This window comes from Sciurus vulgaris (genome assembly GCF_902686455.1).
Source record: "Sciurus vulgaris genome assembly, chromosome: 17".
NCBI classification, from domain to species: Eukaryota; Metazoa; Chordata; class Mammalia; order Rodentia; family Sciuridae; genus Sciurus; species Sciurus vulgaris.
Window position 1 is genome coordinate 74397072 of NC_136478.1, and position 26018 is coordinate 74423089.

Below are 26018 nucleotides of genomic sequence, written 5' to 3' on the forward strand. Positions count from 1 at the left end.
AGCTGGTTACTGACAGTGGTGTTGCACCAGAAGAAATGTCCAGGGTGGGTATATACAGTGCTTGTAATAGTGGTATAAGTGTGGCAAAGTATAGCTGAAGGATATATTGAGGATGAGGATGTAAGAAGGCAATGAATGAAGTGATCTGGTTCAGGTTCCCATAAGGGGACAGCATGGATGGGTGTCATTGGTTTTGCAGAGGTTAGGAATGAGTACTTAGAGGAGTTCAGGGGGACTGTGGCCAGAAGGAGTCGTTGCAAGGAGGCACATAAGAAGCAATTTTTAGGATCAACAGAGGTGAGATTTAGAAATCTAGCTGTATCTTGGATAAGGTGTAGCCAAGAATAGTTACGACCAGAAGGTGAGGGTGTATTTTGTAAGGTCTGGATAAGAACCATTTCTGAGTGTTGTACATCTAAAGCAACTTCAGAGATTTGTGACTCTACAGGTGTGAGTTTGCGAGAGATGTGAAGGGTCCCATGAGGCTTAGACCAAGCTCCGTAGTAGATGAAGGCCGTCTCTCTGGTTGCCCAGTGTGGGTCCCAGGGGTCTTTGATGGTGAGTGGAATTGAGCCATTGTCCTGTTTCTGGAGGACATTGTCTTGTTTCTTGGAGGCAGAGGTGGGATGATGCCCAGGGGTGGGGTGTCCCAGGTAGTGACTGTTGCATGACCAACATGGACAGCCCCTTAAACATCAGGGGCTGTGACAGTGATCTTCAGTCTGGACATAGGTGAAGCAGAGGTAGAGAGAGAGCAGGGGCTGACTGAAGAAGGCCTTGGTTGATGGTGTGAACATAAGTGTTATTGGAGCTGAACATCCTGTTGTTGGACAGGATGCAGAGGTGGAAGTAGATGAGTAGTTTTGGTGCTATGTTCGGTGTAGGTCTCTCTGATTTTGAATGCCCAGACCAAAGTTGTAGCATGTGAGGGGAGACTTGGGAGGACTAGGAGGAGTAGATGGAGAAACAGTCCGGAGTTGGATATTTTCGTGTATGGTTTGAGTATTTTCGGGTATAGGTTCGAGGAGTGAGATGCGAGAAAAACATAGTTTTAGAGGGTTTTGAGGGGAGGGAGAACAGGAGAATTTGGGATGAGCTTTGTGAGAAGGAGTTTCCTGATGAGCTTCTTTTGGATCGGCGGGGCGGGAGGCTGGTTTGAGCCTAGAAATATGAATCCATGGGGTAAGTTGGTTGTGGGGGAGTGCTAGCTTAGCAGCTGTTGGAGTACATAAGATGACTTCTACAGGTCCTTCCCATTTTGGTTGTAAAGGATTTCTTTCCCCTGGAGGACAGTAATAGACAGATTGCCCGGGTGTCAAAGGAAAAGGGTTTTGAGAGAGACTGGGATCAGGAAGGAGCCAGTCCTGTGTTTCCATAGTTTAGTTCGAAGGTGGAAAAGAAGGGGTAAGGCATATTTGTCAGAAGTAGGTCAACGCTTGGGTGAGAGTCCGGGGGAATGAGAGGGCGACCGTACATGACCTCAAGTGGGGAGAGAAGTGAGGGTTTCTTGGGTAAGGCTCACAAGCGTAAAAGGGCCAAAGGGAGTAATTTCAGCCAGTCTGAACTTAATTCCATAGCTAGTTTAGTGAGGATATCCATAAGGGATCTACTTGTTCTTTCAACCTTCCCTGAGGCCTGTGGGTGACAGGGGCAATGAAAATGCCGTGGGAAAGATAGGGTGTGAGTGAGGGCCTGAGTGACCTGGGAACAAGTTCTGGGCCATTGTCAGATTGAATGGTGGTGGGCATCCCTAGATGGTAACTTTGAGGTTTCCAATAGGTCAGAAATGAGTTTTGAGTTAGTGACCGAGGTGCCCTTGGTTGTTAGGAGTCCCCTTTCTTTCCATATGGCAGCATGGGACAATAGAATATGGAAAACATATTTGGAATCAGTGTAAAGAGATAAGGTTTTATCTGTAGCTAGTTCACAAGCCCTGGTAGCTGCTATGAGTTTGGCCTGTTGGTTAGTGGTGTTTGGTGGAAGGGGTTTTGCTTCGATTATAGAGGAGAGGGAGACAACGGCATATCCTGCCACTCTGACCCCATCCTGCATAAAGGAACTGCCATCAGAAAACCACGTGAAGTCGGGACAAGACAAAGTCCCCTCAGAGATCGTTGTGGGGCAGGGCAGAAAAGCTTCCAGAGCTTCAGTACAGTTATAGACTGGGGGCTCTGGCAAGTTAGTTGTAATAGGGAGTAAGGAGGCAGGATTTAAAGGGGGGGAAGGGTTTGAAAGATATTGTGGGGTTCTATAAGTATGATACCAGTAGGGAAGGAATCCTGGAAGAGGGGAGAGATTGTAACCCTTTGTAGGTCAGGAGGTCTTTCAAGTGATGTGGTGAAACAATTGTGAGGGGAGACCCAAAGGTGAGTTTATGAGCTTCCTTTTGAAGATCATGGCTGGCTTCCAAGGCACGTAGGCAGGGAGCCCATCCTCTAACAGTAGGGTCCAACTGCCTGGAGAGATAGGCTACTGGGGCAAAAGTTGGCCCATAGTTTTGTCCAAGGGCTTCTAAACTTTGGCCTCCCTTTTCATGAACATAGAGAAGAAAAGTCTTTTAGGTCTGGCAGGTGGAGGGCTGGTACTGGAGGAGTGCCTTTCTTAATATGTGGAAAGGCTGGTCAGGAGTGGAGGGTAATGGCTCATTTTGAGGGCCCTTTGCCATGTTGTATAAAGGCCTTGCTAGGAGGAAATAATTGGGAATCCATGCCCTAAAATATCCTGCAAAGCCCAGGAAGGATAAGATTTCGGCTTTGGTTTTGGGAATGGGAAGGGAGTAATGAGGTGTTCCCTGTCGGTAGTGATGGCCTTCCTTCTGTGGGAGATGGAGAACCCGTAATAAGTGACCGTGGGACTGGACAGCTGGGCCTTTTGAGGGGGGGCTCTAACCTTTACAGGCCAGGACGTTGAGTGGGGATGTGGTGTCATGCTTTGAGATCTCCATGGAGGGCTGCAGAGGAGGAGGTCATCTACATACTGAAGGAGAGTGGAGTCAGGGCAAGCTGAGTGGAAGTCCTTTAGGTCCGTTGCCAGGACTTGTCCAAGGAGATGGGGACTATCTCTGAAGCCCTGGGGAAGGACTGTCCATGTAAGCTGTTGAGAGTGTCTGGTTTTGGGGTCAGTCCAGGTGAAAGCAAAAATGTCTTGGGATTCAGGTGCAAGGGGAATGGAAAAGAAAGCATCCTTGAGATCTATTACTGAGAAATGAGTGGATGTAGCAGGGATTTGGGAGAGAAGGGTGTAGGGGTTAGGGACTAGCGGGTAGATGGGGATAATGGAAGAGTTGATGAGGCAAAGGTCTTTCACTAAGTGGTAAGAACCATTAGGTATTTTAACTGCTAGGATATGGGTATTGAAAGGAGAGTGAGTGGGTCATAAGTATCCCTTTCTTAGGAGGTCCCGTATGATGGGCTGGAGGTCAATTAGTGAGGTGGTGGGTAATGGGTATTGGGATTGATTAGAAAAATGAGTGGGGTCTTTGAGTTGGATCTTAATAGGGGGACAGGCAACTATAGAAGGGTTACAGATGTCCCAGACAATGGGGTTTACAAGGGAAGAGGGGATAGGGAAGTGCTTGTGTTTGGGGTGGTCTTGGGTAGGACCTAAGCAATTGGAGCAGAAAGGGATTGTGAAATCATCAGCTAAGAGAGTTATTAAAAAATGTGGTGTGGGGGATGATGGAGGCTGTATAGAAATTGTAGCCTTGAGGAGTGAGAGGATATCCCTGCTGAGAAGTGGTACTGGACATTGGGGAATTACAAGGAAAGAATGGGAAAAAGGGAAGCTGTCTATAGAGCAGGTGAGAGGAGGTGTTTTTAATGGGAGTATGATTTTCCCTCCTACCCTGACAATAGGAGAGGATGAAGGGAGCATGGGTCCCCAAAACTCCCTCAAGACCAAAATGGTGGCCCCTGTGTCTAGGAGGAAGTTGATGTTGCACCCATGTACTTGGAGTTGCATCCTGGATTCCTGTCTGTTGATAGTAATGGCCAGGGAGGAGGACCCAAGGCCCCGTCAGTCATTGAGCACAAGGCCCGAGAGGTCACTACTGAGATTTTTGGCTGCAACTCCCCTTCAGAAGGTGGGACAGTCTGAACCCCAGTGGCCCATTTTCTGACATTTAGGGCAAGGCATGTTGGGGGTCCTAGGAGTAGGGCATGCCTTAGCCTAATGTCCCTCTTTGCTGCACTTAAAACAGGATCCCAGGGGATTGGAACATTGCATAGGTTGCTGGTGTTGGCCCTGAGGGGCCCTCTGTAGGACCTGGGCAAGCATCTGAAATTTGTTGCTTTCTGCCTTTTCATACCTATGGTATTTATGGCATTCTGCTTCCTCATCCCAGTTATGGAAAACCTTAAAAGCCATAGCCAGAATTTTGGTCTGAGGTGTTGCAGGCCCTTGTTCTTAGCCTTTATGCCAGGGTAGCTCTGGGACAGGAAATACGTCATAAGAACATGTCTGCCATCAGGGGTTTCAGGATCTAAGTTGGTGTATTGTTGGAGAGCTTTAGTGAGGCAATCTAAGAATTCAGAGGGAGTTTAATCCTTTTTTTGGATTGTCTCTTGGGTTTTTTGGAAGTTTGCTGCCTTGAGAGCAGCCTTTTTCAGGCCAGCAATTATACAGGCAGCAAACTGATTTCTTAATTATAGTCCAGCTGTGGTGTTACAGTCCCAGTCTGGGTCTTGTTCGGCGACTGCATGGGGGTGGGTAGGGTGATTGGGGTTGACCCGGTGAGTGTCATCTGTGTGAGCTTGAGCTAGATCTCAGACCCATCTGCATTCCTCAGGAAGTAGAGTGTTAGCCAAGAGCATGTAAATGTCATGGTGAGTAAGACTATAGGCCTGTAGGACCCATTGAAATTCACGGACGTAAGTAGTAGGATCAGTAGTGAAAGAACCTAGACTTTTTTCTAATTGAGTAAGGTCAGTCATAGAAATGGGAACATGGACCCAAATAACACCTTCGGGTCCAGCAACTTCTTGTAAGGGTGCCATTGTATGGGGCTGGGTAATTTGGTTGTGGGTGAGGGACCTGGTGGCTGGTGGACTAAAGGAGGCTGAAGGGGGAGAAGATGGTGTCATGGAAGGAGAAGAAGATGGTGGTGGAGAGGAAAATGGTGATGAAGCATAAGCAGGCAAAGAAGGGGCCGGGGAAGTGGGAACGGAAGGAGGGGAATGATAAGGAGGGGGTTCATCAGCCGGGTCAAAGGAGGAGGAGGACTCAGAAGGGGGTAGTGTGGGTTTGCAGGCTAAAAGAACTTGGTGAGGGCTACAAGGGGTGCAGAGGTCAGGGTGGGACCAGAGGAAGGAGAAAGCCTCGATGTAGGGAATCTCCCTCCACTTTTTTAAGTGCTGGCAATAGTTGAAAATATCTCACAGAATTTGAGGGTCAAGGGAACCTTCAGGAGGCCATCGATTTTGATTATCTAAGTGATAAGAAGGCCAGTCCTGAGTGTAGAATTTGATGAGAGTTTTTGGCTTGATGTCTGGGGTCAGTGAGAGGCGAGCCAAATTGGAGAGTAAACATTTTAAGGGGGAATCACTCAGGAGGGAAGAAGAGGCCCCCATTGTCCTTTGAAAGGAGAGAGAGAGAGAGAAAGAGAAGAGAGAGAGAGAGAGAGAGAGAGAGAGAGAGAGAGAGAGAGAGAGAAATCTCTGGGCCAGAAAAATGAATGGATGACTCACTTAGGTGTCCCCAAGGAGAAAAAAACATTCACGGGACCCAGTAGGGTTGGGGGCAGAGGGAAAAGTCAGGTCATCACCTAAGGATTCCCTTGCCAGGCAGAAATGCCAGAGGCCGGGGGCCAGAGGCCACGGAGAACCTAGCCCTAGGTTTTCACCGGAAAATGGAGGAAGGTAGGAGAAGGTAGAGAAAAATAGAGAAGGAATAAGAAGGGGTCTATTGTTCCCTCTCGCCCACTTGGATAATGAAAGAGGCACCTAGGAGTCCACTGTGGCCATAAAGACCAAGGTGGGGGTGTGATCTCCTCCCTATAACCAGACGTCAGGGGCTGCTAGACGATCATGGCCAGACACGCTGTGATAGTCAAGTTAAGGGCTGCTGCCTCCCGAGGGGTGACTCACTTAGAAATTGGCCAGTGGTGGTTGCAAGGTAGCCAGCACTCAAGAAGGTAGACGAGGGCGAGAAGCTTTGACCGGGGGAGATGGAGGGGGTCCTCGATATTTGAGGAGTTTCCCCTCCTGGGTTTCAGCACCAATGAAAGGAATCACATGGAGACACAAGCCAAAGCCAAATGCCAGAGCAGTTCCATTTTATTTTAAAAATGTATACACTTATATAGGGCCAAGAAGAGGCTGATTGGTTGGGGCATGAAACAGGGTAAGAGTTGATTGGGTGAGCCTTGTTGCTAGGGGTCTGGGCAGGGTGTGAAGCACCGTTTGGGTGCGAGTTTGCACCGGCGGGAGAAGGTCAGTCAAGCGCTGATTGGGAAAAATAAGAGCAGTGACCTTATAGAGACAAAGCTGGGTGCTGTGGCCCATGCCTGTGATCCCAGCAGCTCACTGGGGCTGAGGTAGGAGGAGGACTGCAAGTTCAAGACCAGCCTCAGCAACTTAGCTCAAAATAAAGACTGGAAAGGGCTGGGGATGTAGTTAATGATACAGTGCCTCTGGGTGTGATTCCTCCGTACCTAAAAAAGATCCTCAACTTACTCAGGCATAGAATAGCCACAAACTCTAAAATGGAGCTGGTAGGACTTAGAGCTACCTTGGAAAGGCCTTGGAGAATAAGGAAGGACTTTGACTTTTTCCCCAGATGACAAAGTAGGGTGTGAGGGCAGATTAGCATTTTATGCAGTTGATTAGCTCTGCTGTGAATGACTGAGAAGCAAGAATGTTGACAGCTCACCAACAAAGTTTTGAGGGGATCACCTGAAAATCTGATGAGATCAGGGTGTTGGTCATGGGCCCCAACACGTCAACACAAAACATCCAGTAACATCACCTCACAAATCAATTAGACATTCATGTGCCCAGTATCACTCTCACTGAAAAGCCTTGCTTTTTGATTTTGTGAAATTGCTCTTTTCAAAACTGTAAATTGTTGAAATGTTAATCTTATATAAAATGAGAAATACAAAAAATAAAGCCATGATATAAAAAAGAATTAGGCCAGGTGTGGTGGCTTACGCCTTTAATCCCAGCAACTAAGAGCTGGGGCAGGAGAATAGCAAGTGTGAGGCCAGCCTAAGCCATTTAGTGAGAACCTGTCATAAAATAAAAAACAAAAATAGCCAGGTACAGTGGCACATGCCTGTAATCCCAGCAGCTCCAGAGGCTGAGGCAGGAGGATAGTGGGTTCAAAGCCAGCCTCAGCAATGGCGAGGCCCTAAACAACAAAGTGAGACCCTGTCTCTAAATAAAACAAAATAGGGCTGGGGGTATGGCTCAGTGGTTGAGCACCCCTGTGTTCAATCCCCGGTGCCAAAAAAATAAAAATAAATAAAAAATAAAAACATCTGGGAATGTAGTTTAGTGGTAAAGTACCCCTGGGTTCAATCTCCAGTACCAAAATGAGGGCGATTAAATATTATATCCATATTCCAAATGAGTGCCTATTGTTACCCAGGTGATTGATTTGCGATCACAAATCAAGTTCGAGAGATGCATACAGTTCTCTCTGCTGGGTGCCAGACTCGCTTGTTGCAGTGTTTGGGTTTGAACCCAAAGGCACCTCACACTGAGCTATGTCTACAGCCCTTCTTGTTTGTTCATTTATTGGTACCAGGAATTGAACCCAGGAGTACGAAACCACTGAGCCAAATCCCCAGGCCCTTTTATTTTTTATTTTGAGATGGGGGTCTCATTAAGTTGCTTAGGGCCTCACTAAGTTGCTGAGGCTGGCCTCAAACTTGCAATTCTCCTGCCTCAGCCTCCCAAGTCACTGGGATTATGGACATGTGCCACTGAGCCCAGCAGGCCTTTTTTTTTTTTCTAAAGGCTGGATAATATTCCATTCTCTCACTCCCTCTCTTCCACCCTCCTCTGTCTCTCTTTTCTATCTATTCTACATATTCTTTATCCATTCACCTGTTGACAAAGTTGTTTTTATATTTTTGCTACTGTGAACTATCCATGTTTTCTAATATTTTCTGATAATTATTGAAAATGTGATGGCAAAATCAGACCTGGTTGTGAAATGAAATTACAAAAATGTTATAGGGAGAGTCCAGTGCCTGTGGAAGGGTCAGTTCCCCTTCTCTCTCAGCCTTAACCAGGAAGCCTAATTAACCATGGGTCCCTACCTTCTGCACTGTCAATGACCACCCCAAGAGTCTGACTTCTCCCTCCTGAGATGTAGTGGATGTCTGCAACAAGAGCTGTTTCTTCCATTCTGCTCTGTGAGCAGCTCTGTGTTAGAGCCTTCAGCTGAAGAGATTAGGATCTTTTTTTTAAAGAGGAAAAAGTCCCCATGATAGGTCTAAGATGACATCAAGTAACCTATAAATATCGTGAGAAGCTGTGGATCAAGGCTCAGAATTTGGAGTTTTTGTTTTCCTCTGGGCCAGCTGGCATAAAAGTTTGAAGCTCTCCTCCTCTACTAGAGCTGCTTGCTGCTTTTCAACCAGTCTGTTTTGCACAACAAAAGAACATATTAATACTATCATTACCTTTATTTAATTGCATGAATTACAATGTAAGATCACACTATCTTATGAGCACTTTTGTTAAAGTCTAATGTATATACAGGAAATTAGAAAATTCAGAAGTATTGGGGGATGGGGTGTAGCTCTCTGGTAGGGTGCTTGCCTGGCAAGATCCGCAGCACCATAAAAGAAGTAGTAGTAGGCAGCACAATGAAGAGCCAGCACTACTGTGAAACTAGTTTCCAGGGAAAAATATGTTCTACCACCAGCTAAAACTTGGAATGAGTTTCAGGGACTCTCATAAGTCCACATGGAGAGAGCAGCCTCCTGTGATCCCCATGTGCCCATTCCAGCCTCCACTGGGCTGCAGAAGTGCCGGAGATCCTAATATAGTGTTGGTGACATACTAATATTGACAACATACTCCTGCATTTCCACATGCTGCATAAGAATAAACAAAATGCATTGCTGCGTGCCTGGGTTATTCCAGTCCCTGTTATCATTTGGGCTTAATTCAGGCTGCTTCATGAAGCAGTCGTTTGTTCATTTTCATTGCTATGAAATATCCTTTGTATGAATAAATCATAATCTGTGCCATCTAGCATTACATACTTAGGTTGAACTTAGAATTCTCACAGGCTGTGAGGATGCAACTTTTTGCATATGTCTTTGAGGCAGATTTACAACTTGGAGCCAGGCACCAGGGAGTTAGGCTAGTCCCATCTCATAGAAAGTGGTAAATATAGGCCCAGTCTCACTTGATGATATTTCAAAATCATGGCCCTTGGTCCTTGAGAAAGTCATTCCTGGATTGTATAACACCTACAAGGTTTACTAGGCTTTTAAAATTTTTACATCACAAAGTGTTTGGGAAACAATTCTCAATTCTAAAGTAAATGCTCTATGGAAAGGGAAGGGAGGGAGAGTAACGTGCCTTATCAGTGAGAACAAAAAGGCATTCGTTTAAGTGAGTCTGCCCTTAGAGTCAGCACACCAGTTTCCACACACAAGATAAAAAGTGGATTTGGAGTGCTGAACTTTCTTGATTGTATTGAATTATACAGGAATATGGAGTTAACTGACATTTTTGTATTGTTGAGTCTTCTAATTCATGGTAAATAAGTGGAAAGGTTTATTCTTTTTTAACTATCAATGATTGACAACAATAATACAAAATTCAGTTCATTTTGATATATTAACTTTGTATTGGGCACCTTGCTAAATTCACTTAGACTAATATTTGTTGAACATTGTTCTGTAAATAAAATAAGGACTATTATAATGATATTTCATAGATTTTTCTTCCTTATTTTACTGGTTAAAAAGCAGTCTAATGTCCTCTGATGTAGGACATATGCCTCATGATCTTAAAGAGAAAACCTTAAAGAATATTTTTTCTGTAATTTTACACTCACATCAAGGATGTTTCCTCAAATTTTAAGTTTATTAAATTACTGCCTTCTTCAGGAATGAGTACTAATATTCATTTTAAATTTATCTACTGGTATGATCACATCATATTCTTCCATAATATATCAACATGGTAAATTGCGTTGATAATTTTTAATCCAGACCTTTTTTTTTTTTTTTTTTTTTTTTTTGGTACTGGAGATTGAACAAAGGGTGCTCTACCACTAGGTCATATTCACAGCCCTTATTACTTTTTAAGACAGGGTTTCACTAAGTTACTGAGACTGGCCTCAAACTTGCAGTCCTCCTGCCTCAGCCTCCTGAGGCTCTAGAATGATAAGGTCACCAAGTGGGGCTTAACCCAAACTTCTTGTATTTTGAAAATTAACACTCATAAGGAAGTGGATTTGATTTGAAAATATTTTGCTTTGAATTATTTTAATATACTTGTAAGATCTTGTTATCAGAGAAGTGATGACCTGGTTGATGAAAATAGCGTTTCTTCTTACAGTGGTTAATGTTCAATAGACTTCATCCATAAAAGCAACTGGACCTGAAATTTTGTAGAATTCATTTGTGTTTAACAGTATGTTTCTTCTATTTCTAGATTACAAGGGTTAAGCATCCACCAATTTTTGAAAGAGCTCCTCAGAGAAACAGGACAGCAGAGGCTAAATCACCAAAGTTTATCTTTCTGAGAGCTTTTGCTAAAAATGGCTTTAGATTTTGGAAACTCATCTCAGTGTGAAAGATCTCAGAATAATCTTGAATTAGGAAATACAGAAGTTAGACCAACCCAAGGATCTGCTTCTAGAAGGGAGAGATCATCTCTGAGTTCTCAAGCTCTCAACTCAACTCTCTTCAATGCAGTGGGGTAACTCATATGCAAGGCAGGAATTGCAGACTCCATGAGATTTTTCACTCATGGTTGCAGAGAGAAAAACATAATAAGGATGAAATTATTTCTCAATTTGTCCTGGAGCAGTTTAGGATTAATGGAAACTTCAGGGACAAATCCATTTTGAAAAAGAAATGGGAATCAACTGGCAGAAACCTGGAAAAATTAATGGAAGACCTGACTGATGACTGCATGAAACCACCAGTCTTAGTGAGTAGAATGTTATGAACCTGGGGGAGGCACAAAGGGAAGTAAGGAATACAGTCAAGAAGAGTTGCCTGAGAATAGAATAAAGGTCATAACAGACCTGATTTTTCATCAGGTCACACTCTCCCAGCCACTCTTTCTTACCAAGGAGAATTGTCACTGCTCACAGTTAGCAGGAAAAAAAGCAGAAAAGTATCTATCTGTTTATTCTGAAGACATATATGAGCCACACATATTAATTGATTGAAGTTAATAAGTTCAGTTGGTGTAGAGGTGATGGCAATCTATGACAAATTAACATTTGAATAAAGACCTCAAGGATGAAGAAGTACCTTGACAAGAGCCTGTAATTTCCTTAAGGAGCAATGATATAATTTTATTAGTCATGAAATAAGATATAATTTTATTAATCAGTGATAATCAAGAATGCATATTAAATGAGATGCTTTGAGTAGATACACATAAACCAAGGCTATGTGTTCAGCCCAGTTGATGAAAATATTGGGACCAGAAGTCCACTAGAAACTAACCTTGCATTTTTCCTAGGAAAAATTATTCCAGTTACAAATTCAAAGTTCATAGTGATATATGAAGCATAACAACTTGTGAATGATGGGAATGATGCCATCAGAGATATAGCTGGACAAGGTGTGGTAGCCCACAGCTGAGAGAGCTTGTGAAAGTCCGTTGATGGTAGGTTTTCCAAAAAGTTTTTCTCACACAACTGATTCACATATAAAAATGGTATGGCTTTCTTTACAGGTACACGTTCACATGCAGGGACAGGAAGCCCTTTTTTCTGAGAATATGCCCTTAAGAGAAGCCATTGTTCATCTCAAAAGACAGCTATCAGCAGAAACCACAGGAGAGCATATAGAGATACCCTTGCTGGCTCCTCAAGAGACTCCCTTGGAGACAAAGCAAGGTGAGTCAGGCAAAGCTCCACACCAGAGGGTTATTCTATGTGTGTGCCCCTTCTTGAGTACAACTTCATTTCACAACTTCTTTACTCCACAGGAAATGAAGATAAAGAAGGTGGATGCAACAATTCCTGGAAACATACTCAAGTAAATGACAGTATTACTTGTCAAGAAACTCAAATACCTTCCCTACTCATTATCCAGGAAGAGAATCATCCTAGGCTGGAAGAGGGAGGTGCTTCTTGCAAGAATCCACACAACTCCACAAAGGTAGTCATGTCTAATTCTGAGGAAGGGACCCTGAAGGAACCTTCTTATCAAAATGTTCCTGTGGAGGTGCAACCAGGATTTCTCCCCAGATCAGACCAGTCTTCCTCTGAGTCTGTCCCTGCCCACCAGAGCAATAAGAGAAACTCTGCTTGTAAGGGGCATCAAGAAAAATGCCATGGAGCTCAAAAATCATACAAATGTGAAGGATGTCCCAAGATTTTTAGGCATCCCTGTCACTTTTTAGCCCACCAAAGAAGACACAGGAATGAGAGGCCATTTGTTTGTGCTGAGTGTCAAAAAGGCTTCTTCCAGATGTCAGACCTACATGTGCATCATATGATTCACACAAAGGAGAAGTCTTTCAAATGCAGCATATGTGAAAAATCCTTCAGTCATAAAACCAACCTGAGGGCTTGTGAGAGAATTCACACAGGAGAGAAGCCCTATACATGTTCCCTTTGCCAAAGAAGCTACTGCCAATCATCTACCTACCACCGTCACCTGAGGATTCACCAGAAAATTAGACACAAAAGTGTTTCCTCCACACCAAAAGCTTCCTCAGCAACTACTCCTATGTAATTTGTATGTATACATTGCATATATGTGTACTTCCATAGTATTTATCCATTGAGAACATACTGTGCAATTTCCTGAGTATGTTGATGGTCTCACACCACGAAAATGCAAGGTTGAAGAAGGCATGGAATTTGCCAATTTTGTTCACTAAAGTATTCCCACTACTTATAAAAGTGACTGATATTTCATGTTCAATAAATAGCCATTGAGTAAACCAATTAATCTGTAATGTTCATGTTTACTTCATAAAATTGAAAACTGTGCCCCACATGAAAAGATGAGATCCATCCTGGAGGACCTAAACACCACCACCTCACAGTGGTTCAGAGAGACTTTCACCACCCATTCCCCATCATCCCAGCACACTATTTCTGCAGCCACAGACACCTAAAGACACTGAGAGCACAGGTGGCTATTGGAAGGCAGGTCTTAGAAGATGACATTTTAAATTTGCTGTACATGTTAGTAACTAAACTGGGACTGAACATGACTGATGACTGAAAGCTGCAGAAGGTAATTTTATGAACGGATAACCAAAACAAAATTATTTCCCATTATTTTCTTCCAAGGATGGCAGGTAAGGAGGGAAGGGGAATGTATATCCAGAACCAGCTTTAAAAGGCAGTTTGGAGGACTCAGGATGTGGCTCAGTGGTAGAGCACTTACCTTGCATGCATGAGACACTGGGTTCAATCCTCAGCATTCCATAAATAAATTAAATAAAGGTATTTTGTCCATCTACAACTAAAAAAAATTTTTTTAAGGCAGTCTGGAGAAAAGAAAGTGTATGCAGTTGAGGTGAATGGGCATATACAGATCAACTCGTTAGCATATATTGGTGAGCTGCTTTCCACTAGGAAATTGGAGCTCAAACCCCCTGAGAAACTAGAGGATGTCATGGAGAAATGGGCTAAAACACGGAAGGGGTAAAGAGCGCAGTGTGATTGTGGTTCCCCAACGGCCGTCTGAGGCGTTAAACCAGAAGTGCAGCGCGGCGGGGCTGGTGCCACCTGCGCTGTGTGAGCTCCGGTGCCCATCCTTCCTGTGAACTGCCTCCAGGCGTCTCACTGCCGTGGACATTCTCCAATGTGCTTCCTGGGACACGAGGGAAAATATTTCCTCAATAAATATGAGGCATAGGAAAGCTCTCTGTGCTTTTTTTTTTTAACCCATGACAGCACCAGCAGCAGAAAAAACACCCTGGGAGTCCCTGTCTTCGCCACTTTCCGTATGGCGGCAGTTTGGTTTCACACCTGGATCCTAGTGCGATGTCGCAGTGCCCGGTAATATACAGGGGCAAATAGAGCCCTCGTCTCCTGGCCCCTCCCAGTGACCAGGCTCGGACTGCGTGGCGAAACGCGCGCTGCTCCGCTGGCGGGACACGCCAGCTCCCAGAGGACGTGGCTCCGCGATTCACGGACCGAGACAGAACCACCGCGGCCCCGCGCCGCCTTCCACGCAGCAGTGACCACGCCCCGCCCAGCGTTCCAGGGCAGGAAGCGTCTGCTGACTTCCTGTGCGTGACCGCACGGGTTCTCACACGGGACTGAAGGCCAAATTCCCAGGGTAAGGATGAAGCATATTTAACGCTCGCCTGGGGAACTGGACTCGGAGGCACGCTCTGCGCAGGCCTGCCGATGCCCGGTGGAACTGCCTGCCTGAACTGTCGCGGAGGTTGGACGGAGTCCGGAACGTCCCGCTCCTCTGCGCCTGTGGGGCGGAATCCCGGAACTTCCTGTGCACAGCTCCTCTGCGCCTGTGGGGCGGAATCCCGGAACTTCCTGTGCACAGCTCCTCTGCGCCTGTGGGGCGGAGTCCCGGAACTTCCTGTGCACAGCTCCTCTGCGCCGGGGGGGCGGAGTCCCGGAACTTCCTGTGCACAGCTCCTCTGCGCCTGTGGGGTGGAATCCCAGAACTTCCTGTCCGCAGCACCTATGCGCCTGTGGGGTGGAATACCGGAACTTCCTGTCCACAGCAACTCTGAACCTGTGGGACTGAGTCGCGGAACTTCCTGTCCACAGATCCTCTGCGGAGATTGGACTGAGTCCGAACTAATAAGCCGTTTGTATGGGGTTTGTGCAAAGGACAGTACTAAGTATGTCAGCTCTATCTTTGCAGTTATCCCTGTTTGCAACGAAATAGTGACTTCATTTTTGTCGTTAAGACACTAATGTCTGAAAAGTGAATCCTTTAAAACATTCAATAATGATGACATGCAGGCGTGTCATGTCCCTTGGGATGAAAGTGCAATGGACTCTGGTTTACTCTCTAGCATGTGACCATGTTTCCGCTCACAACAGTCCTGGTCACCTAAAGTCAGTCTTACTTATTCAGTTGTAGCCTTATTTCATCTCTTGCTAGCTACAGTCTTTTCCTGCCAATCTTTCTTCAAATACCCCATGTAAAGATACCCAAATCTCTGATTTCACCCTGTTGTGACGTCAGAATGCCTAGAGTCTGACATCTTGTTCACTTTAGTGTCATTGTGACCCTCAGTTGAGAACATCTGTAAACCAGTTTACCGTAGTGCTGGCAGCTGCCTTCTTCATGGCCTGTTTCCAACCCTGAAACACTAGCTTCTGTTCTGTTCCTTCCAGGTATGTCCATCATACTTAGAGTGGAAATAACCCCCAACCCCAACATGTTCTGCAAGGACCTGTTTCATCAGTCATGGCTGGCTACCTCTGTCACCTTTCTTGAATTATTCTTTGGGTTTGGGGGTTGTTTTGTTTTGTTTTGTGGTGCCAGGAATTGAACCAGAGGCACTCAACCACCAAGCCTCATCCCTAGCCATTTAGGGTTTCACTAAGTTGCTGAGGCTAGCTTTGAACTTGCAAGTCTTCTGCCTCAGCAAGCCACTGGGATTGCAGGTGTGAACCTCTGCCAGGCTCTTGTATTACTCATTTGCTCCCTGCCCTCTAGTCAAATTTCAAAAGTGCCAAGCTCTTTTCCTTTCTCTAGTCTTTGCCCTTGCGGTCCCCGATGACTGGAACACTATACCTACATCCCTACAGAGCCTCCACAGCTACTCCTATTTTGGAGACTGCATTGATAGTCCTAACCTCCTAGAATTTTTTAACACACAATGTCTACTGTTCAGTTAAACACTAATCAGTGCCTAGGAAAGATTGCAGTGAGATAGGGTCTCTAAAGGAACAATAATGATGGAAATGGGGAGGGGAAGACTGGCCACATTCTTAGCTCTACTTCTTGGGAGAGGACATAAACAGAGTGACTCATAAAATAAAAGAACATACTCATAAAAAAGCTTAAGAATGCCATCTGCACAATGAGCATGCTACCTATTCTATATATTCCCCAAGATTGTAGGTACATACAGCCCTTTATTGTATCCCTGCCCTTCACAGTCCAGGTGTAAGTAATGAAATGTCTGAAACCTCTCCATTGAGTCCTCTTAAGTTCTTTCTTAGGATTAGTAAACAGTCCACTGGGGTGTTTTCAGCCCTGCAGTTGAACAGTTCAGAAAGATTTATTATTTTCTCTATTATTTATCTAAAATATACACTCAGGGCTGGGACTGTGGCTCAATGGCAGAGTGCTTGCCTAGTGCATGTGAAGCACTGAGTTTGACCTTAGCAGGACATTTGAAAAAAAAAAAAAAAGCATGCTGTCCATCTACAACTTCAATTTTTTTAATAAAATAAAGTTATACTCTCAGACTTTCCCTGAACAATCTATCATAAATCTCAACTACCTATGTTTTCTATTTCAAATTAACCTCCAAAGTGAAATAGTGAACTCTACCAGATTTAGAAGGTTGAAATGTACCAAACAATAAGATAATAAATATTGTTCAAGTTTTCTTGAAGAACAGAACCAGCCAGCCATGATGGGACATGCCTGTAATCCCAGCAGTTTAGGAGGCGAAGGTAAGAGGATTACAAGTTCAAATCTAACCTCAGCAACTTAGCGAGATGCCGTCTCAAAAACCTAAAAAGAACTAGGGATGTGGCTCAGTGGTTAAATGCCCCTGGGGTCAACCCAGGAGGAGGAGAAGGAGGAACAGAAAGAATCAAAGTGTAACTTTGTTATAAAAACTTAAATAATCAATATTAAAGGTGAAATCTAACAACAAACTCAAAATATTGATATAAAATCTTTTGTTTAACAACAGAATTTTATTTTCTCTCCATTCTGGACTTCTGGAGGCTGGAAGTCCAAGATGAACATGTCAGTAGGGTTGGTTACTTCTGAGACTCCTTTGACTTCCTGATAGCTTCCTTCTCACTGTGTTCTGACCTGGTCTATCTTCTATTCCTGTCTGTCCCTGGTGTCTCAGATGCTAAATCTTATTTACTAATAAGATTAGCAATGACAGAGGATGTTACACATCTCGAGTTTATGACAAGAATGTACAGATGGTTTTTCATTAGAAAATATAGTAATATAATTCACCATAGGATTAGGTTTTAAGAGATAATATATTATCCTATTAGCAAGAGTAGAAAATATGAATGAATGTTAACAAAAATTACTCTATAATGCATAGTAATAGTCTCCCCCCACTTCTCTGTGCTGAGATTTAAATCCAGGGGTGCTGGGCTGATCACGTCCTATTATCATCCTTGATATACTCTGAATCTAAGGAGAATTTTAGAACATGAATGCAGGTTTCCACAAGAAAGGTGAAGGGGGAGTCCTCGTCATATACAGACCCTGAAGATACAGTCCTTACCCTCCTCTGTCCATTAGTAGACCCTTGCAGGTCAGATTGATGGTAAGTAACTGGGAAGTAACATGGGTGGGAGAAATCAGCTCAGAACCCACCTGGCCTGGGATGGCGTGAGGCACATTGCACATGGAGCCCGGGAGCAGGGCACTGCTGGAGCCACTGTCTCAAAGTTGTTTCCCTGTCTGTGCATCTCTGCTTCCACACACTGCACCTATAACTCTTTTAACATCAGGGCTCTGAGACAATTTTGGCTCAACAAAATGAACCTGTATAAGAATTCCGTTTAGAGTATTCTCCTTCAAAGTCTTTCTCCTTTTACTTTTGTTACAAAAAGTACTATAGTTACTATAGTTCAATTTCTGGTCTGCAATTATATAAATTTTCTCCTGTGTTGTTGAAGACAATATTTTTTCATCTGCCTGATAATTCAGGTTTTTTTATTCTAGATTTTAGTTTCTCTTTTTATAACTTCCCCTGCCCATTTTATGATGCTTCTCATTTTCTATAGACTGAGGAATAACTTACTTGACATTATTTTTATACTGTTTCCCCCTTTCAGAACGCAGGACTCCTTTCCTTTGTCCTCGGACCTAGGTAAGCCTTTTCCAGCACCGGGGCCCTGGACCTACGGAAACTGCACTACCCAGAAGGCTCTGCGTTGAAAAGCAGCGCGGCTGAGCCAATGAGAGCTTAGGAAGTAGGTGTGTCCATGGATGCACAAGAGGAGGGCGGAACTTCCGGCCTTTCCAGCGTGGCGGCCATGTTGACGTTTCTCGGGTGCGTTCCGCGGCGCCGGCGGGGCGGAGGCACGGCGCGGGGAGGGCGGAGGGCGCTGTGGACGCGCAGAGGCCCGGGGCTGCCGTGACCGCGCCCGCGGGGAGAGCCCGATGGCGGCTGCCGCGCCGCGGGACCCCGCGCGGGTGAGCGCCGCTCCTCGGCCCGGGGGGCGCGGGGCGCAGCGGGCGCCGCCCCGGGCTGTGGGGACATCGGGCGGGACCGGGATCCCCGGAGTGGCCGCCGAGGCCTGCACCGCGTCGCGGGGACGCGGAGGCCCGCGGGGTCGGGAGCGAAGGGAGGCGCGTTTGAACCGACTTGGAGGTGGGCCGGCCGGCCGGGGTCACCGGAGGCGCCGCCCGTCGGGCCGGCCTCTCCCCAGGGTCCCCGCGGCCTGCTCTTGTTGCTCAGCGCTCCCTCCCCTCGGGTGGGTCGGGGGCTCGGAGGGGCTCGGCCAGGGTCCTGCGCCGTGCCCGGTGCCGCCAGGTCCGCAGTGCGCAAGGCCCGCCCTGGGCCCGCTCCCGGAGGTGCGCGGACCCGCGGGCCCAGCCGAGCCGAGGGTCAGAGAGGGGAGGCCTCACCCCGGTCTGGCGAGGCCCCGCAGTCCGCGGCCTGGAGAACAGGCGGCAGTGAGGGAGAAGGAAGACCAGGTGGAGGCTACTGCACGAGTCGTAGTTTAAGCGATCGCATTCTGGAACTGGACTTTCTGATGTGGACATTGAGAAATAAAATAGGATCGGTGTCTGGTGGTCAGTGAACCCATGAGAGTACAGGGGCAGTTGGGGGCTGGGGAAGAAGGTGGGCGTGAGATAGCCCGTGGGGAGTGGATTGTGTGTCCTCCAGGGAGGGACTGTTTGTGGTTTGATCTGCTTGCATTATGTCAGGGCAGTGTGACTTTTGAAGAAGTGGCCATATACTTCTCCTGTGAAGAATGGAATCTCCTTGACCAGGCTCAGCGTTGCCTGTACCGAGATGTGATGATGGAGAACTTGGCCCACGTAACCTCCCTGGGTAAGTTCCTCACACCCACTCATGAGCCCTGAGCAACTCTGAGCCCTCCCCCTTTCCCCAAGGGCAGGTCTGTCCTCACGTCAGGACCGTTGGCTCTGCTTCTCTCTCTGTTCCCTGGTAGGTGCTGTGGTTGGTAGGATTGAGCTGTGAACACTGCCTTCCCTTCTAAGCATCCCCAACTCCTGTTTCCCTGTAGCCTCATAAGGACAGACACAGGATCAGGAGTCCTGCAGTCACCCTGCTGTATCCTGCCTTGCTTGTTTTCTCCATGATTTGGATGTCTTCATCCAGATCAAAGGCTGCTATGTGCCCCAGGTTCTACTTCCCCTCATGACTGCCTGCACCAGAGAGCATGCCACTGAAATGCTGATGCTTATACAGACCTGTACTATTCTTGCAAGACCTTCCTTTGAAATTTTTTATCTGATGTTTGTTTCATTTCTCTGGGCCATCATGCACGCTAAAGTTTTTCTGGGTCAATGTTGGTTGCTTTTCTTTCATTTCTTTCCCTCGGTATTTATATCACCTAGGTGCCATGTTTTTGTATTATCTTGGAAGTGAGGTAGAGAGCCCTTATTGGTTCACAAACAACAGCAAGAGGGACTGAGAGGGAGCCTGCCCAGGTTAAGAAAATGATGTGAAAGCTGTGCTTGAGTCATAGCAGATACATATTCTGTTTGAGTAATGTTTTGGTGCCACTGCCGTTGGCTGCAGCTCATTTCTGTTTTTCCTCTGTCATTTTGATACTTTTCTCATTTGTCAGCTCTACTACTTGTCACTTTTACATCCAGCCTGGAGCTATTTACACATCTCTGAACTCCATGCTTCTGTAGTGCTCTCCAGCATTGACCTTTATGTATTGTGTCATGAAGAAAGCATACGTGCTTAAAGAGTCCTTGAAGGCCAGCTGCTCTATTAAAGTTTATATTTTTCTTGGGCCTGAATGTACCATTCCATACAGCACTTATATATCATCAACAGAGGTTCTGCTGGAAGTTGTTTACAGAGGATCAAGTTTCAAATTCTCTCTCCTGCCCATGTCATATCACATGGTGTGTCCCTTGCCTGATCAGCTCTCCCCCATTCTGTCATCTTCATAGCCCACTGTTGCTGAGCACCCTCATCTTCAGCCAGAACCCAATTCCCTTGTCCTACAAACAGTCCCATGGATTTGTTCCTTGGCTTGTAGAAGCCCCTTCCCACTAGCACTTCACTAGCATCTCTTGCTTTCAGGTTATTGGCATGGAATGGAGAATGAGGAAGATCGTTCTGAGCAGGATGTTTCTTTAAAAGATATGTCTCAAGTCAGGACTTCAAATGAAGGTCTGTCTCCCCAGAAGGCTCGCCCCTGTGTGACGTGTGGCCAGGTCTTGAGAGACATTTTGCACATAGCTCATCACCAACAGAGAACACACTGTCAGCAGAAACTGTACAGATGTGGGGCATCTGGGAAACAATTGTATTTCACTGCAGACATTGATCAGCACTTTGGAGAGAAACACTTCAAAAGCAATGTGGGAAGAGCCCTATTTGTGAAAAGCTACAAATTCCATGTATCAAGGGAACCCCTTGCCAGCATAGAAATTGGAAAGGACTTTCTGTCTAGTTCAGAATTTCTCCACCAGCCAGCCGTTTGCATTGAGGAGCAATCAAATGGCAAAAGTGATTGTGGGACTGTCTGCCACAATGGGAAAACTCATTTCAGCTGTGGAAAATACATAAAGGCATTCAGCCATGAGCACACAACTGTCCAGCAGCAGAAAGCCCTCACTAGAGAAAGATGTTACATATGCAGTGAATGTGGGAAGTCTTTTAGCAAAAGCTATAGCCTCAGTGACCACTGGAGGGTTCACACTGGTGAAAAACCTTATGAGTGTGGGGAGTGTGGGAAATCCTTTAGGCAGAGCTCTAGCCTCATTCAGCACCGGAAAGTTCACACTGGAGTACGACCTCATGAATGTGAAGAATGTGGGAAATTATTTAGCAACAAGTCTAACCTCATCAAACATCGGAGAGTTCACACTGGAGAGAGGCCATATGAGTGCAGTGAATGTGGGAAATCCTTTAGTGAGAGCTCAGCACTCCTTCAACACCAGAGTGTGCACACTGGAGAAAGGCCTTATGAATGCAGTGAGTGTGGGAAATTCTTTACATATCATTCCAGTCTCATAAAGCACCAGAAAGTTCATAGTGGATCCAAACCTTATGAATGTAGTGAGTGTGGGAAATCATTCAGCCAAAATTCCAGCCTCATTGAACACAGGAGAGTTCATACTGGAGAAAGGCCCTTTAAATGCAATGAGTGTGGGAAATCTTTTAGTCAGAGCTCTGCACTCCTTCAGCACCGTAGAGTTCACACTGGGGAAAGACCTTATGAGTGCAGTGAATGTGGAAAATTCTTTACCTATAGTTCCAGTCTCCAAAAACACCAGAGAGTTCATACTGGTTCAAGGCCTTATGAGTGCAATGAATGTGGGAAATCCTTTACTCAAAACTCCAGCCTCATTAAGCACAAAAGAGTTCACACTGGGGAAAGGCCTTATGAGTGCAACGAATGTGGGAAGTCCTTTAGCCATAGTTCTAGCCTCATTAAACACAGACAAATTCATACTCAATAAAGGCCTGAGGCAAATGTGCAAACCCTTTAGCCAAAGATCCAATCTCATTACAAACTTGAGAATTCACTTTAGAAGAGTCCTTGTGAGAACAGAGAACTTGAGAATCGACATTCATCTGAAGGCCTTATCTCATTGGCTACCACAAAGTTTATATGAGACATACGCCTTTGATGTGCAGGGATATGTTATTTCCTTGCTCATTATACCAGCTCCTGAGTTAAGGTCAGGGTCAGTTCCACTGCTGCACGGAACCACATACACCCAAGCACCCACACACATCCCAGATGTGAGGGAGCTGCACTGCACTCATTAACCTGCCTGCGTCTCTTGCCTAGTCTATGTCACTGCAAGCTCTGTGGCAGTCTCCATTTCACCTCTACCTCCTGGGAGGTGCCTGCGGTGTGCATCATTCACCTGCCCCTGTGTGTTCAGGTAAGTGAAATCGGGCTCTTCCATCTGTGGGAAGAATTTGTGATAGGCTAGGCATTCTTTTCTTTTTCATTGATATGTATCTGAGGAGTTGGTCCATGCCACAAGGACTGTGCTGTTGACTTGGAAAGATGGACCTTTTTCAGGAATATTGTTGGTCTCACATGACTCTTGATGGAATTTCCCAGCCACAAAATCGCCAAGTATGGGAACCACCTTGCTCATTGCTCTGGTTTGTTTGATAGTAAAGTGTTGTTTAAGCTACCAATTATTTGGGGGATTCTATTCACTGAATGTGGTTTTTTTGAAAACAATTGGGATCTTTTGGGGAAAAAGGTTTGTTGGGGTCTCACACGTTGTGTGCCCAGGGAGGGTAGTGGCATGGTGGATGGCAGAATACAGCCCTTTCTAGTTTGGGCCTTCTGTATTGCTACCTGAGGCTTCCAAAGAAAATCTGCAGGGCACTGTCCTCATTTGTCTTTGATGTGTTGTAGGTTCTGAGGTCACCCTCAGGAGAGGTAGTGACAATCCAGTGCTTCTGAGAGCAACATGAACTTATTTTCTTGTTCATAGGGATATTTCCTCAAGCTCAGTATTGGCTGGGGATACTTGTTTGTCAGGTCTTGCATCTGTATGCCTGACATTCTGAGTTCCATAGGGTAGCATCACAAGTTGTAAGATTATAGTTGTTACACAAATATTGGATTAATAGGTAGTGGAAGAGACTACCACACACCGATGGGAAGGTGCCTCTTTTACATGGGCATCCACAATGTTCCAGTAACTCTGCCTATGAAAGATGAGCAGGGTCAGAAATCCTTAGGCCCTCCAGAACCCTGTGTCTTTTGTGTAGCTGGAGTAATTGTTAGAGATTGCTCATCTCAAGGCAGTGCTGTGCAGCTAGGAAAACAAGAATGGAAAGAAGGGAGATCTTGGTCCACTGACATGGCCTCTGTGAACAGCCAGCACTCCTGCCAAGTCCCATGGAAACATTCTTCACCTCTCAGCTATGTTTGCTACCATTGAGGCAAGGGGTTCCCCAGGGCATGAACTAAAGTGGTGGAATTAACATAGGGTTGTCAATCCTGATTTTTCATTTACCTCCACAACAATACATTCATTCTTATTCCAGGATTTCATGTTATTGAAATCATTTTTTAAATGCTCATGCTCTTCCTTCAGGTTTATTCAAACAGCATATTTGAGATTCATCAGCAGTGCTTATACAAGTGGGTTTTTTGTTTTTGTTTTTTGAGAAAAGGGAAGGTCTATTGTTTTGCTAGCAAAGAAGAAACAAAGGGGACTCCCTGTGGCAGTCCCAAAGGCTGTGATTCTGCCCATCAGCAGGACCTGGGGAATGAGTGGTTATTTTTTATTGCTGAGAAGTATGAGGTTCTATGGCTATACCCTATTTTTTCATTCATCTGGTCATAGATATTTTGGTTGTTTACCACGAGTTTCATATTATTGCAAATAAAGCTGCTGCAAACATTTGAATATAATTCTTTACAAGGATGTGTTTAATTTCTCTTATGTTATTGCCTGAGTCACAGGGTAGGTGAATGTATATCCACCCCTCCCCTTTTTTTTTTTTTTTAACTTTTAACTTGTTAGGTGGACACAATACCTTTATTTTAATAAATTTTTATGTGGTGATGAGGATCGAACCCAGGGCTTCATGCATGCTAGGCAAGAATGCTACCACTGAGCCACAACCCCAGCCCCTGAACGTATAACCTTTTAAGAATTGCTGGACTCCGATCTCACATGCTTGTTCTCTTTAGATTCTTATGAGCAGTGTACAAGAGTTCTAGTTCTTTTATAACCTTGCCAGTAGTGGGTATGGTTAGTCTTTGACTATTAACTCATTTAGTAAATGTGTAGCAGTATCACAAAAATGTTTAGCACATGTCCCTGGTGTTTCATTATGCTGAGCATTTTTTTGTTTATTTACAACCAACATGTCTTTGTTAAAATGTGTTCATATTTTTTTGTATAATTAAAAATGAGTTTTAGCTGTATTCCCTTTTTATCAACAAATAAGTTGATAGAAAAAAATGAAGATGTATGCTGACCCCAATACTTCAATAATGTGAATCTTTAACTACAAAGAATGATCATTTTTCAATCCTGAATGTGTAGTTCCTGATTTTTGTATGTATGCCTTATACACAATGCAAAAACATCTCACATATTTTAAAGTTTAATTTGTATTATTAGTATATTCTCCAGCATTTTCTAATTCCAGATAATCCATAATACAGTAAATCATGTAAAACTCCCACCACAGCCAGTTTCCATTTGTCACATGAAGTCACTGCTGAACACTGGCGTTCTCAGTAGCATGCCAATGTATTCTGTTTCCACCTAAATGGTATAATAGGCACAAATAGGCTCAAGAGCATACAAGATAATAAGATGTAGGGAGATGGATAAGAAGTTTTTATATTTTTAAAATAATTTGAGGTGTGATTGACTTAAACACTTTTTAGAAAGTGTACGTGTGTATTAATGCTATAACAAATATATATATATTTGTACTGTATATGTATATACATATTTATATATTACATATATATATTTGTACTGTGAATTGACCATGGGAGAACTTTACCACTGAGCTAGATACCTAACCCTTTTCATTTTTCTCATTAAGTTGCTTAAAAACTTGCTAATTTGCTTAGGCTTGCTTTGAACTTGCAATCCTCCTTCCTCAGTCTCCTGTCTAGCTGGGATTACAGATGTGCACCACTGCACCTTTCTAATGTTTTGATGGATATTCACACCTAAAAATAAGTTTCCTCCAGTCTTTAGTAATCCTCCTCAACTTATAAATTTATCTATGCATGGACATATTCTATCCCTTGTGGTGCAAAAATTGTGTGCAATTGTGTGCAAAAAATGGGAAAGACTGCTAAGAACCAGATGAACTCTTCCACAGTCTTCCACAGCTGTTTAGCATTCCATGGCTGCTTGTGTTTCATCTATCCTCACATGAACTAGTAGTTGTTTTACTTATAATCCTAGACATTGTGTCACTTAATGTATAACCTCTTTAGAATGGATTTTTAAATGAAAGTGCTCTATCACACAAGATTATTTTTTAAATGTTATCAGTGCTCAGTTGTCTCAAATATATCAAGTCAGATAACTGTAATCTGTTCAAAACATATTTCACAATTTTAGTAAAAAAAAAATCCCATAAGTCTCTTAACCTACAAGTTCCATTTACTTTTTTATTCATATTTCTTGCAGTTGCTGAGTTGTTCATTCATTAGAATTTGCCATGTTCTAGATTTGGCTTGTTGAGTTTGTGAAACTCTTTGCCTTTCCCCATATTCAGGTAGCCTGCTATCTATGGTATCTGTTGATGAAATACAAGTAACTCAGTAAACTTCTCCACAAAATAGTGGGGAAAGGAAGTGCTTTTATTATTGAATAAGCAGAAAGAAGGTGATGTTCATCACAGCTAGTGCCCCAAAACTACACTCCTTGGCACTAAGTGGGGCATCTCACATACACAGTCTGGGGACACAGTGATAGGTGTGGGTTCTACAGGAGTGACCAGACCTCACCCATCACATTTAGGAATGGTTAGTCAAGGGAC

At 44.6% G+C, this 26018-nt stretch overlaps 2 protein-coding genes across 3 annotated transcripts; both read left to right on the top strand.

The window, feature by feature from the left end:
- Window positions 1-12057: 12057 nt before the first annotated feature.
- Window positions 12058-12889, top strand: ZSCAN4 (zinc finger and SCAN domain containing 4; the record flags this gene model as incomplete). Its single annotated transcript, XM_079117324.1, has 1 exon — window positions 12058-12889. Exon 1 carries the CDS (start codon window positions 12083-12085, stop codon window positions 12887-12889), a length of 807 nt encoding a protein of 268 aa, XP_078973450.1. The 5' UTR covers window positions 12058-12082.
- Window positions 12890-18273: 5384 nt separating this feature from the next.
- LOC306647924 (uncharacterized protein) lies at window positions 18274-21982 on the top strand (the record flags this gene model as incomplete). 2 transcript variants are annotated; one of them, XM_079117539.1, is made up of 3 exons in its annotated part: window positions 18274-18356; window positions 19243-19364; window positions 20598-21982. In XM_079117539.1, the coding sequence occupies exons 1-3, from the start codon at window positions 18289-18291 to the stop codon at window positions 21980-21982; spliced, it is 1575 nt and encodes a 524-aa protein (XP_078973665.1). In that variant the 5' UTR covers window positions 18274-18288. The 2 variants fall into 2 exon arrangements, with proteins under 2 accessions (XP_078973665.1, XP_078973666.1); XM_079117540.1 differs by lacking the exon at window positions 18274-18356 and adding an exon at window positions 18367-18499 and having other exon boundaries at window positions 19238-19364.
- Between the last annotated feature and the right edge of the window lie 4036 nt (window positions 21983-26018).